The sequence below is a fragment of the Rattus norvegicus genome, chromosome 3 (assembly GCF_021556685.1).
Source record: "Rattus norvegicus strain SHRSP/BbbUtx chromosome 3, alternate assembly SHRSP_T2T, whole genome shotgun sequence".
NCBI classification, from domain to species: Eukaryota; Metazoa; Chordata; class Mammalia; order Rodentia; family Muridae; genus Rattus; species Rattus norvegicus.
Window position 1 is genome coordinate 116,493,235 of NC_141536.1, and position 15,598 is coordinate 116,508,832.

Here is a 15,598-nt window from a genome sequence, read left to right on the forward strand (position 1 = left end):
ACCTTATTTAAAAAAAATAACAAAGACTTAAATGCTGTATTCTGTAGATCTCTGAAGTGTTTGAAGACTGTGGGGGTTTGTATATGCTTGGGCCAAGGAATGGAACTACACCTTGTTGGTGTAGGTGTGTCACTGTGGGTGTGGGCTTTAGTACCCTAGCCCTAGCTGCCTGGAGGTCAGTCTTCCGTTAGCAGCCTTCAGATGAAGATGTAGAACTCTCAGCTCCTCCTGCACCATGCCTGCCTGGACGCTGCCATGCTCCTGCCTTGATGATACTGGATTGAATCTCAGAATCTGTAAGCCAGCCCCGATTAAATGTTGTCCTTCATAAGTTTTGCCATGGTCGCGGTATCATTTCAGAGCAGTAAAGCCCCATCTAAGACAAAGACCACCTATTTATCTAAAGTGTATCTCAATAGACAGATGTTATTTGTTTCTAGCTATTCACTATCTGTTTAATTTAAAAAACATAGACAGCAGGCTAAATAAAGCTTGTTTCTGTAATTAACTAGACTAATACCTAACAAGACTACGAATTTGGTTACTATAGGTGACTAATTACTGACTTGCATTTCTTAATTATCCTAAATAGTTTGCAGTAGTATCTTTCATAAGGATAAAACTTTACATTACATTGTAAAGTGAGTTGCCTAAGTACAATGCCTTAAACAAGGGTGGAAACATACCTATATTATGTTATAACAAAAGTATAACCTTACATTTCTATTAATATATAATAGTCTGTCAGGTAAAATATTTGAGACTCGTAATTGCTTTTTAATCTAAAAGTAGATTTAACAACCTACCTTTTCATCCTATCATCCTTGTGACCCCCCTTTTCTTTCTATTTTCCCTCCCCCTTTTCTCCTAACACTAGGTAGAAGAGAAAGGAGAGAGGAGAGAAAGAGATCCCTGAATCTGATCTCCTTTACTTTGCTTCCTCACTAATGGAGACCAGTAACAACTTGTGACTGACCCCCTAAACAGTGACAAACATTTATAACCCATTGAACAAACAAAAACCACCCACCCCACCTCTTGGGAATGGGGGCATTGTATTCTTAAAATTGCTTCCTATTGTCTAGAGGCGACAGCATCCTTTGGGGACCCTTGGAAATTGGGATATTGGACAAATCCTGGGAGAGCTAGCTGCGTTGTTTGATGTCCAGTCTCTGAAGGATGGACATGGACAGGGCTTAACTGAAGTCTTGGCTGGAATAGTCTGTGAGGCTGGGCCGATTGAGCCGGTCACCTCCAGGTTGTCTTGGATGCGAGCTTTGAGGAACTAGAAATTAAGATAGTCTGTGAGGCTAGATCACCTGGGGTACTTATTTTGTCTTCATTGGTGTCTTCATTTTGCTCTGAAAGCACATAAACTTTTAAAGGTAATGTTCAGTTTTGCATTAATATGGGTGTGGAATGTGCAGGGTGCACAAATCAGCTAGAGACGATTCTGTGAAAGACACCAAGCTTTATAAGTCCATTTGGGCCGTATAAGAAAAGTGCAATACAAACTCTATCCATGTCATGTGAGAGTATGGCGTGTAAAATCCTGCAGCTAACAGGATGCACTGGCTACTGCAGAGACCTTCATGTCTCGGCCAGCCTCAGAGTCGACCCATGTAGATGGACCAGCAGTCACACCACCTGCTTCATTGTTCTCCTTGGTCTATTTCTCTGTGTCTGCAGCCAAACGGTCAAGACAATCTTAATAATTTTTTAAGGAACCCAGAGCTTTCCATTTCCTGTGAAAATAAAGACAAATCCTCTTCCCCAACTCAACACATTTCCTGACTTCTGTTCTGAAGTTATCAGATATGTACGCTTGACTTAAATCAGCAGTCCTTTTTAAAATCCAGTGTTTTTCAGCATCTGTGCTACCTGTCTTGTTGACAACTAAAAATATTTAAAGTCAATAAAGCATTATTTAATCTGTCTCTGGGAGATCTTCTATCCCCCTTTTGTTTTATGAGCACTTCCTTTAAAGTGTAGTTAGATCTTTTTATGATTGCTTGACCTGTAGGGTTATAAGATATATCTGTAGCATGTTTTATGTCATAATGTCTGAAACGTTGTTGTGTTCCATTGTGGGGCATCACTAGCCCCAGTCTGCAAAGGCATCTCCAAGATACCCACCACCTCTAATAGACGTGCAATCTCAGAATCAGCCTTTCCAGAACTTAAGGCCAAAGCCCACTGGAATTTTAAATAGGCAACAACTGTATGACGTATCAGTGTATGTATGTACTTTAGTTTTCCAAACACTACAAAGTGAAACACAGGCTATTTGTGACATTGCTCTAAGATGGCATCATCAAACAGAATCTGTATCCTTGTTCAGCATACAGTGTCTCTATGGGTTGCCATTCTACAATCCTGTCACAAAGGGGCGCTGTAGGGCTTAGATTTGATTCCTCTAAAGCGTCTTTATTCCGATTCAAAGGATCATCTATCACTTATAACCTAACATTTAATTCCTCAGTCCTCTCCTCTCCTCTCCTTATCTAAGCTTGTTTGATTTTGATTTTTCTTAAAGAGGATATATAAAATTGCAAGCATTACTGAAAATATTATTATTTTATGCCGATTACTGAAACAAAATTATATGGAGTCCAAGTGCCCCTCCCATTGTATTCCTAATTTTTTAAACACATAATATTTTCTTTTTGATCTAACTCTCTCTTTCCTTTGGGGACTTCACTTATTATTTTTAAATTACATATTTCTGTTTACGACTGTCTATACCCAGTTTGTTTGTTATTTTCTTCAGCACCTAAGCACAATTCAAAGCATACATTGTCCTATCAGAGGCTCGTGTGTGGTAAGGACTCCAGTTTCTCAGTCACTCCTGGGCCTGGCTTCTGCTGCCTACCGTCACTTGTACTCCTTTTGCAGCTCCGCTTAGCATGGGGTGATGGCCACTGGTCCTGCCCCAGTTGCTCTGCTCATAGGGAAGGGGCAGTTCCACTGCTCTGAGCCCACCACAGCCAACCAGGGAAACTGAGGCTTCTGTTCACTGGGACCTTTTCCACCCACTGTATGGCCAGTGTACAGGCTTTGTTTTCCACCTAACTCTGACTGCAACCACTGTCTGCCTGCCTGAGCAGCAGCAGCCCCCCTTAGGCTGTTGAGCATTCCCAAGGTGCACCAACTGGGCCAGCACCTCTGACCTCTGTCCACTGCAGCCAACAGCAGCTGGGCCTCCCACCTGAGCAGTGCAGTCTGGAAGGGGCGGTGACGCCTCTACACCACCATTGCTCACAAGCCCAGTAGGTCAGGAATGGGCCTACCTGTCTTGCTATGCTTGGGAGAACTTGTGGTGGCTATCTGGGGCTCCTCTCCAATGGCCTCCTGCATGGCTCTGTTGCTAGGGAAACATCTTCCTCCACACTTTCCACCAGAGACTTTTCTCAGGCCTTAAGCTTGGGTATATACATACCCTCACGTTGGACACCAATTATTGCCAGACTTTCTTGGACCCGACAGCCCCTGAATGACACAGAGACTTATTATTATTTATGAGAGCTGAGACATGATAGCAGGTTATCTCCCAGCTAGCTCTAACCCGACTAATTCTAGTTCACATCCTGCCGCACGGCCTGTTACTTCTCGTTCAGTCCCGGCACCTGCTCCTTCCACCTGCGTATCACGCTGGCGAATCCCCCAAAGACCCTCTCTCTGTCCAGAAGTCCTGTCTATTCTCTCCTGCCTCAGCTATTGGTCGTTAGATCTTTAGTCAACCAATTAGAAGGTGAGGGAGGTGTCTGTTTCCAAACTACTAAGGCAGGTGGATCCATAGAAATAACAATACCAAAGTCTGCCAATGCTCTACTCCGGCAGTACAGAAACCAACATCTGAATAATACAGAGACAAACTTCGCACAGTGCCCAAGAAGATTACCCCAACATGATCTTCCATTCATTCTGGATGACACAGAAGCTATAAGAGTCTTCCAGGGGTGATGTAATCTCATTTGCATTTTCAAGGAAGTCTCCTCCTGACGGTTGTATGAGAGTAGACTGGATGGAGGATGATTTGGGTCTGGCCATTATTTTCTCACCAGGTAACAGTGGAAAATCCATCTCTCCTTCTGGGCCTCAGTTTCCCTGCCTGTGACAAGGTGGAGCAGCTGCTGCCAAGGTCTTCTGCAGCAGGCACAGGCGGCCCTCTATTTAGGGCCTTGGCTCTCAGGCTGTGAGCCAGTTACTAATCCCAGCAGGCCTGAGTGCCCCGTGGCAGCTGCAGAAACCTGGGGATGGTGCTGCAGCCCAGGCACAATTGCCTGTCCTCTGCAGAAACTGGGACAACCAGAGGACTTGAGAGTTGCCTGCCCACACCACAGGCTGGGAACGGCCAGTCTGATGTCACTATTCAACTGGAGGAAAAGCACGGGCCACCAGCCAGAGGTGTCCTGAGACCTTCAGGGGACTGATGTCCCAGCTACAATGTCTTTCCAAATGGTCCAGCTTCAGCTCGGGGAGCTGTGCCCAGCCTCTGTGGGTGAACCTATTGTAGCTATTCAAGCTTCTCTCCTGGGCTCTTGACAAGGTAGAAACCACTACCCCTGTTTTACTGAGTAGAAAACTGAGGACCAAGAAAGTCATGGGCAGCAGAGCTGGGAATTGAACCTGGGTTAAATAGTACTTCCTTCTTTCTTTGCTGCTTCTCAAGGATGCAGTGGATGGGTGGAAAAGAGAAATAGAAGCTAAATATGTTTTAATAAATATAGACATTCACACCCTCCTGCTTTGCCAGGAATGAGGACTTTCAAACAAAAGCTGCTTTGTGCAGCTGAAGTGAAGCTGTGTGTGTGTGAGCATGCATGTGTGTGTGTGTGTGTGTGTGTGTGTGTGTGTTTGCGTGTATATGCGGGTGTATGTGTATACGTGTGTATGTGTACGTGTGTGCGTGTGTGTATGTGTGCATGCATACATATGCATGTGTGTATGCATGTACGTGTGTGTGTGTGTGTGTGTGTGTGTGTGTGTGTGTGTGTGTGTGTGTAGTGGATAAGCCCCCTGGTCATTGTTTACAGCTTTTGTGCCGTTCATTTATTCCTTTGTAATTGCCACAAAAATTTTTCAAGACATAGCCATGCTGTGGACCGTGTGAGGCTCCAGGGAGGGAACCATAATAATTAACAGAAAATGACTTAGTTCCTGAACCCAGTGGTTTGCACTGCAGTTGAAAGATGTCCTCTTCTGGATGTCGTTTCTGCTACAATCTCCACAAAGAGAAACCCAGGGGCTTTGTGAGGTGCTGTGATTTCACCAAGGGGGAGACCTGATCAGAATTCTAACCTGGACCTTATGGTTCAAAGCAGCAGGAGCAGCCGGCCCTGCAGGAGCAGCCAGCCCTGCGTCGGGCAATTTGATTAGGGTTTAATAGAAGGATTAGTCACAAAGGAAGACAGGGCTACAGGAGACCACAAAGCACTTGTCAGGACCCTCATTCACAGTAAGAGGAAAGAGAAGTCAGTCGGCAGCCGATAGATGAGGACTCCCAACAGAACAGGGGTTTCGGCTCGGGGCATGGTGATTGCGAGATGACCCTGGATCACTAGACTGGGAATACAGACTCCAAGTTGACAGCCCTCTGTCTTCCTATATCTTTCTAGGACTCTCCACAGCTCAGATCATTGCTGTGATTTGCATAGACATCTGGAATAGATGCTGAAGAAAGGAGACAAAGAGGGTCTGGGAGAAAACCACGTGGTCTTCAGCCAAAGTTAAGATGCTTCTGAATCAAGTGCACCTCATTGGGCCAGGGGAGGTCCAGACTCGGGATCAAGCAGGTCATAAGAAAAGGGCAGTGTGACTCAGCTCCCATCCTCCAGCTTTCTGTTGGGCTGGCAGACTTGGCCTGCAGCCTAGCTTCTTGTTCTGGTAAGTCAACTTTCATCAGGTTACAGCCAACCATATGACTGACTGGCACCTTCTAGATTCTAGAATCTTGCAGTAGAACTTAATAGTGATAGCAAGTCTTAAATACTCACTCTCTGGCTAGGAAAGTTCACCAAGAAAAGTAATGTTTGTTTCCCGACCATGGTACATGCCCAGCTGGCAGAATCTTTGCTCCATTATCAGGCTGCTGTGAACAATGCCTCCTGTGAAGAATGCACCATCCCGCCCTCAGGGATAAGAGATCCTGAGCTGCCTACGATCCCAGGCCTCAGTTCTGCTCACACACCTTGGTTCCTGCACATTAAGCTCCATGGTGGTGCTCTTTACTTCAGAAAAGAAATGTGGATGTGTATGCATTAATAATTGCCTGTGCATGTTCCTGCACATGTGTGGTGATCGTGTGTGTGTGTGTGTGTGTGTGTGTGTGTGTGTGTGTGTGTGTGAGCCTGAGTGGCTCTTGGTCATGTGATCCTTCCTTCTGGAACACCCAGAAGCTGTAAGAGTGTTCAAGGGTTGGCTTGATCTAATTTGCATCTTTGAGAAATTCTCCTCCCTGTGTGACAGTAGATTGGATGGAGGATGCTGCGACTGTCATCAGGTAAGAGTGTCAACAACTGGGACATGCAGCTCAGGGTGGGCCGAGACAGTGGGCACAGTAAGAGAAATAAGCTTCAAGCCAGGGAATGACTGAGCACATGAATGAGCCCTTGATGCAAGGAAGTTAGGTCTGGGCTATATTGGTCCCCATCATCTGCCTCCTATGAGATGACCAGGGCACCAACACTGATGGCTGGCCACTCTGCTGGTCCCGGAGAACTGACATCTATCAAACAAAGAATAAAGGTGTTCTCTGGCTTGTAGCAGACTTCTGTGGCCTCCCACACGGCTCAGGCTGTCTCAAGGGAGTGGGGCAGACAGAAGAGCCAAAGGAAACAGGGAGAAACCTTGTCAGTTTTAAGGGGAAAGGTAGAGGGATGAGCCCGAACAGATAGGGCGCTAGCATCCTAGAGCCAGGACCCGGTTAGAGGCTTGTCTGAGTTCACTGGAAGCTGGACACCCTTGCCTGAGGCAGTTGGCTGTAGAAGGTGGCTAAGGGAAGTGATGGCTTCCCTGACAAACAGAAACCCGATCCACAAGGTTTCTGAGGAATGCTGAGTTTTTTTTTTTTTTTTTTTTTTTTTTTTTTTTTTTTTTGTTTATCCACTAGCCATCCTTCTTGTTTGCCCAGTCAGAGTCCAGCCTGTGCTGAGCCTAGACTGTTTGTCATTCAGGACCTTGTCAGCCGCTCTGCCAAGCCTAGGGAGCCTGCTTTGGCCCTAACCGTGCCTTCATCCGAAAAGGGGAATAATTAGTTGTAAGAGTGAAACTAATGCACTTTGTTTAGATGAGGGCTTGGCACAGAGTGTTGCAGAGAACTATTGCGACTACACACAACCTCACCCAGACATCAGAGCAGGCACCGTATCGAGTAGACTACAAACTGGACTTCTTTCTCACAAACAAACAAAAAAAAAGTGAACAAATCTATGATATTTTGGTCTCCATTCAGAGCTGAGTTTGGCTCAGAGACTTCAACCCTCTTTCAAGGTCACACAGCCTACAGATGAAGATGGGTTTGCAGCCAGCACTCAACCTAGCCTGGGTCTTTACACGCACCGCTGCCTCTCCTGAGCGCTTTGACAACGAGGACAACAGAGCCCCTGAGAACTCACACCAGGTTTTTGTCCTCCTGTGAGGACCCTCATCATGGATATTCCTGAATTCTGTCAGCATCAAACCCAGGACAGAACTAAGGAACTATTTCTGTTCCCATTCTTAGAGAAGGAAACTGAGGCTCGGAGAGACAAAGGAACTCTCCCAAGAGTACTCAATACACAGTAGAGGCAGCAGGAGCATGGTTTCCCCCTGGAGAGACAACCAGGGCTCTAGGACCCCAGCACCACCTGGCAATACCCATTACTAAGCCCAGCAGCACTCACTCTCTATCTCCCTGCTTTATGACCTGTTTATGAGCCAGAGGCCTGCCAGCTTCTCTGTTGTCATGGAAACAAACCCAGCACAGACATGCTGGTGGCTCATTCTGGGGTTGTTGATTTTGTTGTTGATTTTGTTGCCTGTGTGTACACATGTGTGCATGGGGGTGGGGCATAGTTGTGTGCAGATGCATGTGGAGGCCGGATAGAGTTTGATGTCTGGTATCTTTCTCCATCCCTTTTCACTTTATTTACTGAGGTCAGATCGCTCTCTGAACCAACAGCTCACAAGCAGCTAGCCCAGCTAATCAGATTGCTACCCAGATCCCAGGATCAAGTATTTTTGCCTCCCAAGAGCTAAGATTACAGGCGGGTCATCAGTTCTGCCTGGTGTTTGAAGGTGATCTGGGAATCTAAATTCTGGCCCTCATACTTGTGTGGCAAGTGTTTTATCCAACGCTTCATCTCATTATCTTATGGGGTTGGCAATTTTAACTCAGGAGCCAAACCAGGAGCCCAGTGTTGGAGCCAAAGATGGGAATCTGTAAGTTCCAGGGCCACACAGAGCCTGCCTGTAGATACTCTGCCCCAGGTTTCTTCTGTGCCAAAAGAGCTCAGTGACTGCGTGTTTGGGAGATGGAGGGGCTACGAGAGGTTGGGGGGAGTCTGGAACATACAAGAAAATACAATGGGTCACTAAGCGGGGCTTTGAGAACTCTCAGAGTTGGGCTGTGAACCCATAAGGTCCAGGACACACAGAAACAAGATGACAGCCAAAATGAAAGGGTTTACAAAGATACACAGATGCACACTAGAGATGGGCTCATAACAGCTTCGGGGGAAACGCCCACGGGCACCAACACATCCAGAGTGACGCCCAGGTACTCAGAACCACAGACATCCAAGACACATAACATTTGATGCTCACAGGTACCTGTCAACACACACACCCACACCCACACACACACACACACACACACACACACTCAAAGAGCATACAGACACATACTACTTACCATCTGTGTGACCCAGGCACCTTGCCCCACCTCCCCAAGTCTCAGTCTTACCCTCTGTCATATGGGTATCATGGTTGCAATTCATGGAGGACAGAGGGACTGGCAAAGTGCTGGTGCACTTCAGACACCTTTATACCTTCTCTGATAGCGGGAGAGAAGTGAGCTAGCAAGGACTCTGCTAGAAGGAGCTAGCAGTTCTAGACCGGTCTGCTCCCTTGGGGATGCGCCAGTCCCTCTCGGGGTGCAGAATCTCCTGCTGTCACCCCATTACACCGGCCAGAAAGTGAAAGTAAAATGTGAAGAATGTGTCTCTGGGAGAGGTGGGCCACTGAGATTATGGGCTGCTTCAGAACAGACCCTGCCCTGGTGAGGTGGAATAGCTTCCAGACCTGTCAGGGTCTCTCCTGCATTCCTGGACTCGAGGCCCTGAGAGGATGCACAGCCAAAAGGACTCCTCTAGGGCTCTATCCGCAGCTAGAGACCCCTGGCCTTTGTGCAGAGTGGCCACAGCCCAGGCCTATGGTTACTAGGGAACTGAATGGCTTTCCAGAGGCAGGCAGTGTATGAGGGTGCAGCCTCCCTCACACTCCAGGTAGCCATGGGTAAAGGTGTTCTGGGGTCCCACTCTGGGTTTCTACCCAGGGTAGGCTGCATATTCATTGATAACTTGGCACGGGAGGGCAGAGCTGCCCAGGATCTTGCTTTCTATGGGTCCCAGCCCTGCCTACTGGGAAAAAGGACATGAGGGACAATCACAGTGCTGTCATTGTCCCCAAGGTCATACCCAAGGCAGGCCCAGGGTTCAAGACAGTCCTGGAGGATCCACCCCATCTCAGCCTTGACCTTGGTTGAGAGACATTCCTCCCACTCCTTACCCTGCACCCTACTCTCTGTGAATCAAATGTCTTTGCTGATCTAGGGAGATTACAGGCTTCCTCCCTCCTGACTCCCAGAATTGGGGAGAACCTGAGTTAAGGATGAGAACAGAAATGTCCTGAATAATTAAAGAAGCAGATGGGCCTCTATCTATCACCTTGAAGGGAGCCACAGGGCTGGTCAGCAGCACTGCGAAAGGCTAGGCTCCAGATTGCACTGCATAAAACACTAAGTCAGAAACGTGCACGTGACCCAGAACCTCTCACTTCGGGTGCACACCCAGAACACTTTCGCTGGGGCTTGGATGACTGATGCTTACTTGTCTATCACTAAGAAGGCCAGGCTTGACCCCCTGAACCATCTAAAATGGTATGACAGAACCCACCTATAACCCTAGCACTTGGAAGGAGGAGATAGGAGGATCAGAAATTCAAGGTCATCTTCAGCTAGATAATAAGTTTGAGGCCAGAATATATGAGACCTTGTCTCAAAACAAACAAACAAACACACACAAAGCAAAACAAAACAAGACAAAACCGTCCATGTTCATAGCCACAGGAGTCACAATGTGGAAGCAACCTATGTCTGTTCATGAGGGAACAGATAAATTATACTGTGCACACAGGGAGATAGTAGTCAGCCTCAAAAAAGAATGAAACTCTGCCCGTGCTACAACGTGGGTAGACCTTGAGTACATTATACTAAGTGAATAAGCCAGCCACAGAAGAACAAATACTGTGTGATTCCACTTACATGAGGTTTCTAGAATAGTCAAATCCATAGCAACAGAAGGAACGGTGGCTGACAGGGTTGAGAGACTGTGTTTAATGGATACAGAGTTTCATTTTTTAAAAGGTGAGGGAGTTCTGAAGATAGTCTGTAACAATGGTTACACAACAGTATAAATGCACTTGTTGCCAATGGGCCATGCTAAAAGCAGCTAAAATGGTAGGTATTAGGTGATGGCTATATTACATCATTTTTTTAGAAAACACTGCAGCTGTGCACAGTGGCACACAGTATGTGTTCTGTAAGCATTGGTTGGATGAATGGATGGATGACCTCAGCCATGCCCAGAATAGACTCATGACACTCCTGTGGCGTTGTATCTTCAAAGATGTCAGTGTGGAGAGACACCCCAGGCACACGGTATTGAGGCAAAGAGATGGGGCTTCATCATCTGCTAGCTGTGGACTCTCATGGTCCGCTCCATTCACTCCGTGTTTCAGAAGACTCTTCCAGTAGAGAGACAGAGTTGCACACTATCTGGTGATATTCGGAAAGAGTTCTGAGATAACAATGACCTCTCCATCCCTTCGGGCACCCATGGTGAGTCTCTCAAACCTCCCCACAGGCCAGCAAGGGCATCTCATCACAGTGAAGATTGCCACACCTTAGACCTGTTCTGGGCTCAGAAGACACCTGAATGAGCAAACAACTCCACCTCCGTGGCGAACACGCTGGTGCAAGGAGTAACAGCAAAGAAGAAAACGTTAGGGAGTCTGGGGCAAGAATGCTAGGGAGACAATAGGAATAGAGCTGTGGGGGGAGGGGAGAGCAAGAGCAAAGCTAGGGAGTTCTTTCAGCAGGAGAGCAAGGGAGTCTTGCTAGGGAACTACATTTAAGCAAATGTCTGAAAATCTGAAAGAGGTGTGGAAAAGAGCCGTGTGGATCCATCCAGGCAAAGGCCCTGGGTGGGAACATGCTTACCGTGGTGGCCTAACAGCCAGGGACCACCAGAGCTGGAAGGCACGCTCATTGGAAGAGCAGCGGTTTAGAACAGGAAGTCCCTGCCTCACAGTGGGCTCCTGGGCCTATTTGCTTAGGCCGGGGCTCTTGACTGCAAAGGCTTTTTTTCCTAGGCAGGAACCACAGAGCATGAGCTGAGCATGTCGGTGTCAGACACGGTCAGAATCACAGGAGAGCTGCCTTCCTGGAGCTGCCGCTGTGATGGAGAGAGTAGAGGCAAGCAGGGCATCAGCTAAGCACTAGCGGACTCCTTGGAAGCCACGTAATTGTGTGCCCATGGGAGTGGAGGCAAAGGGCTGTCTTAGAATATGTGCGCGTGAGTGTATCTACCTCTGAGTGCATATAGAATTATTATGATCTGGCTCCCATAAAGCAAACAGTGACTTCTTAGCCAGCCCTACTTGTAAGCTTGGGTATCCTCATCCCACCTTGTACATCTATGTCTTTATGTTCATCAGGGGGGCATCATCTGCATCCAGACGTCTAAACCGAGTGTATGCCACTGCAAATGTACACCATGATCACACAGTTTTCAGGGTTCTATCCGGGTAGTGTGATTCTCTGTGTTATAATGTAGGCCTGCCACTGACCTGAGATGATCCTGGGCAAATTCAGCCCCCTTTATTCTCATGGACCATATCAGTAAAATGGAAATAATAATAATAATAATAACAACAACAAAAATAATAATAATAAAAGTCTACCTTATCAAGTTGTTACGTGAAGCACTTAATCAGATGATTATGTATGACCCCCAAAATTCCAATTCTGGAATCATATCAATTAGTATAAGTGAAATAAATCCTGAGGGCAACATGTGAGCTGTTGTTACATGGTATTGTCTATGTGTGTGACTGCCTGGGTATCTGTCGACCTGACTATTCCATTACTTTAGGAGTAAGTGCCTTTATTCAGGCAAACCCTGTGTCTATCGTTTGTGGCCTGTCTCTGGTGATAAAATCAACTGTGGCTGGCATGGAGACAAGGGGAGGGGTTGCAGGAGAACTCATGCCACAGCTTGGCCAGCTAGACTCTGAGCTGATCAGCCAAGCAGCTAAACAGGCAGGCAGGCAAAGGGAGGCACAGCCTGGGGTCTGAGCCATCTCTAGCTTCGGCCATAGGAATTCTTTCCGCATTCCTCTTACATCTCAGCTGAAAGGGGGTATCCCAGAGAAGTGTTGGGTCTGTGCCACTGCTGTGTCACAGCTGCCTTTTTTGTGACAGCTGCCACTTACCCAGTGAGCTGTTGTATATTGACTCTCCCCCTAGTCTTTGTGTGCACTTACTGAGATGGATTCTTTCATTGCCCTCCCTTTAGGAACGAGCAAAGACACAAAGAGGCAAGTTGCTTATGTAAGTCACAGAACTGGTAAGTGGAAAGACCAGAACTCAACCGTATCATATGCTAAGTGATTAGGCCCAATGAATGGGAGAGTTAAATGAGATTAGAGGTGGTGTAAGCAGAACAAGAAGGAGAACAAGAACACCATGGGGACTGTTGTGGCATCCTCCTGGCAAAGGCCGGGACCAGCTTGGAACCCTGCTGGAGAGACTCTAGGGAGAGGAAGGGAGTGGCAGATGGAGCCAGGTGGCAAGGGCTGGAAGGCAATGGAGGTGCTTGAATTTGAGCCACAGGGAGGTGCCAGGGGGATGAGCCACCTGGATCCTTTGGTGTGGATAAATTGGTGAGCCGAGTACAGGTCTGTAGGACAGCAAATGGCTGGAAAGAGCCCAGCAGCCCAGGAGAGCCAATCGTAGCAAAGGCTTTGCAGTCAGTCTGCCAGAGGGATGGGACACTTCTGGCCAGACAAGTATCCTATAGTTACTGAGCCTCAATTTTCTCATCTAAATCCCTGGTTGAAAAGCTTAAAATTATTGTTTCAGTGCTTGACTCATGACATTCAATAAAGAGCCATGTATTATTAAACCAGAAGTTCAAACTACTGGTTTACATTAGATTATGTCTGTATGCACAAGGTATACATACATATGCAATAAAAATCATTACAGAGTGATTCAAGGACCTAATAGAAAATATGGATGGCATGCACAAACAGATGGGAAGTTTCAGAAGAGGAACAGCTGGCCAGCCAGGCTAATCCCATGTTAATGAGTCATGATGCTAGTGAGAAGGAATTCTGTAGATGTAATTAGAGTCAGATTGGACATAGGAGAACAAAAGGTAACAATGCCTTGGTGATGGTTTCATAGGAAACCTCTAAACCCAGAAGAGAAACAGACAGCCCCTGCTGCAGCCCCAGCCTCCTAGGTGTTAAGAAGGTTGATGCATAGCCCCAGGTACACAGTTCTAAGTGGTATAGTGCCTACATCGCTGAGCAAACATGTTGCCATTTCCACCTCTGACAAACTTCTTTCAGCATCAAGACTTCAACAGTGATCAGGATAGAAACTCTGTCTCTAGGAAACTGGGCTGCTGCCTATTTGCTCTGAGATGCCCCCAATCTGGCCCTCAGGAGCTCTCAGGCTAAGGGGAGAGCTTGACTGGTAGTAAAATGCTCTGATGCATGATGGTTTAGCCAGTGAAGAACAATCGCAGAAGCGGGTGGGGGAAGAGAGGTTAAGCCACATTTTTAAGTAAGGTGGTTGAGCAAGGTCTGAATAATAACAATCTATAGTGGCTAATGTGCACAGGGAAAGTGGAGAGGACATTGGCAGAAGGAGAAGCCTCTCACTCCAGAGTCCCTTGTGACACCTCTCACTGCTGAGAACCAAGAATCCCAGTGCTAACCACAGTTGCTGTGAAGGTCACAGAGGTAGGGAGAATGTTTCTTCTATACAGATATTTTCTAGTAAGAGTGTTAAAATAGCAACAAACCAGACTTACCAGTCTTAGCATTTATAACCTCGAATAGAGTCCAACTCCCCTTTCATACATTTTGGGAAGCTCAAAAACAATACCCTCATTATGTGTTTACAGTCTGTATCCCCGTGGTCTACAGTTGTGTCTGGAATCCTGTCTACCCCATGAACCACTGTGATTTCATTCCTTGGCATGGACTGGAGGGATGTGCCAGCCATTAAAGGCTAAGTCTCACCATCCTTTGAAGAGAATAACATTACAGCTCACCAAAATTTGTACATATATATGTGCACACATACACGTACATACATGTGACTATTATAAAGACAGTCAACTTTCCAAAGGAGTGATAGGCATTGCCAGCACTTTTGGTATTCCCACCAAAACTAGATGTGACGGTCCTGCTGTGAAGGTACCGCATACTTTGGTAACAGGATGTAGAGAAACCAAACTGAAATCAAGTTGGAAATTCCCTCTCTGCTGGCCACATACGTAGCGCTAATAACTGCTAAGCAGGCTGCTGCGGGGAAAATATCAATGGTCGCATCCACTCTAGAGCATGCTTGGCACAATACCTATTTCCCACTGGTGGAATAGTGACATGACTATATTGGGGGGTAACCAGCCTGGACAGGAGGCCCATTCCATAAGAGGAAACACAAACGGGGCACTATAAATCCGGCTAAAAGCTTGTGGCTCAGTGAGTCATGAGCCTAAAGAAGAACATACTATGGTCGCTTCCCTAAAAGACATATTGCCAAACTTCCCCCCACGTCTATGTTTATAAGCCTTAATACTTGTACCCCTCTTAGCTTAGGGGAGAGCCCCACTTCTTCCTGAGGAACTAGTTGTACAGATGTTATTTACTTTCTTCAACGGCGCCTCCATTGAAAGTCTAGTTGGGGAGAAGTGGTTCAGAGTGAAAAAAAAAACAGGGGGTGACAGGGAGCAATAAGGGAAGACTAAAATCACAGAACATTGTACATGTGTATGTAATTTAAATAAATAAATAAAAATAAACAATAAGCAGATTTTTTTAAGGGCAGTAAAGTGTGCCCTTCCCTTGAAAAGCCCACACCCATGCTTGGGGATATCTTATTCAGTCTAATGATCCCCAAGAATTAAATCCACATTAAAAAGTAGAATCTCTTTTAGGGAGAGGCCATGAATTTGAAAGAGAGCAAGCTGGATTTACGGAAGGGGTTGGAGGGAGAAGGGGAAGGGGAAATGATGTAACTGTGTTATAAACGCAACGTATT

General features: G+C 46.6%; 1 protein-coding gene across 3 annotated transcripts in view; it reads right to left on the minus strand.

The window, feature by feature from the left end:
• The window catches only part of Sirpb3 (signal-regulatory protein beta 3), a 103,460-nt gene that overhangs the window by 86,517 nt on the left and 1,345 nt on the right, over positions 1 to 15,598 (minus strand). The window contains 1 exon segment of one of the 3 annotated variants that reach the window (NM_001134515.2): positions 4,062 to 4,294. The exons of the other annotated variants lie outside the window; for them this stretch is intronic. Within the exon segment in view, the coding sequence (NP_001127987.1) occupies positions 4,062 to 4,083 (22 nt within the window). The 5' untranslated portion in view covers positions 4,084 to 4,294. 3 annotated transcript variants of the gene reach the window in all.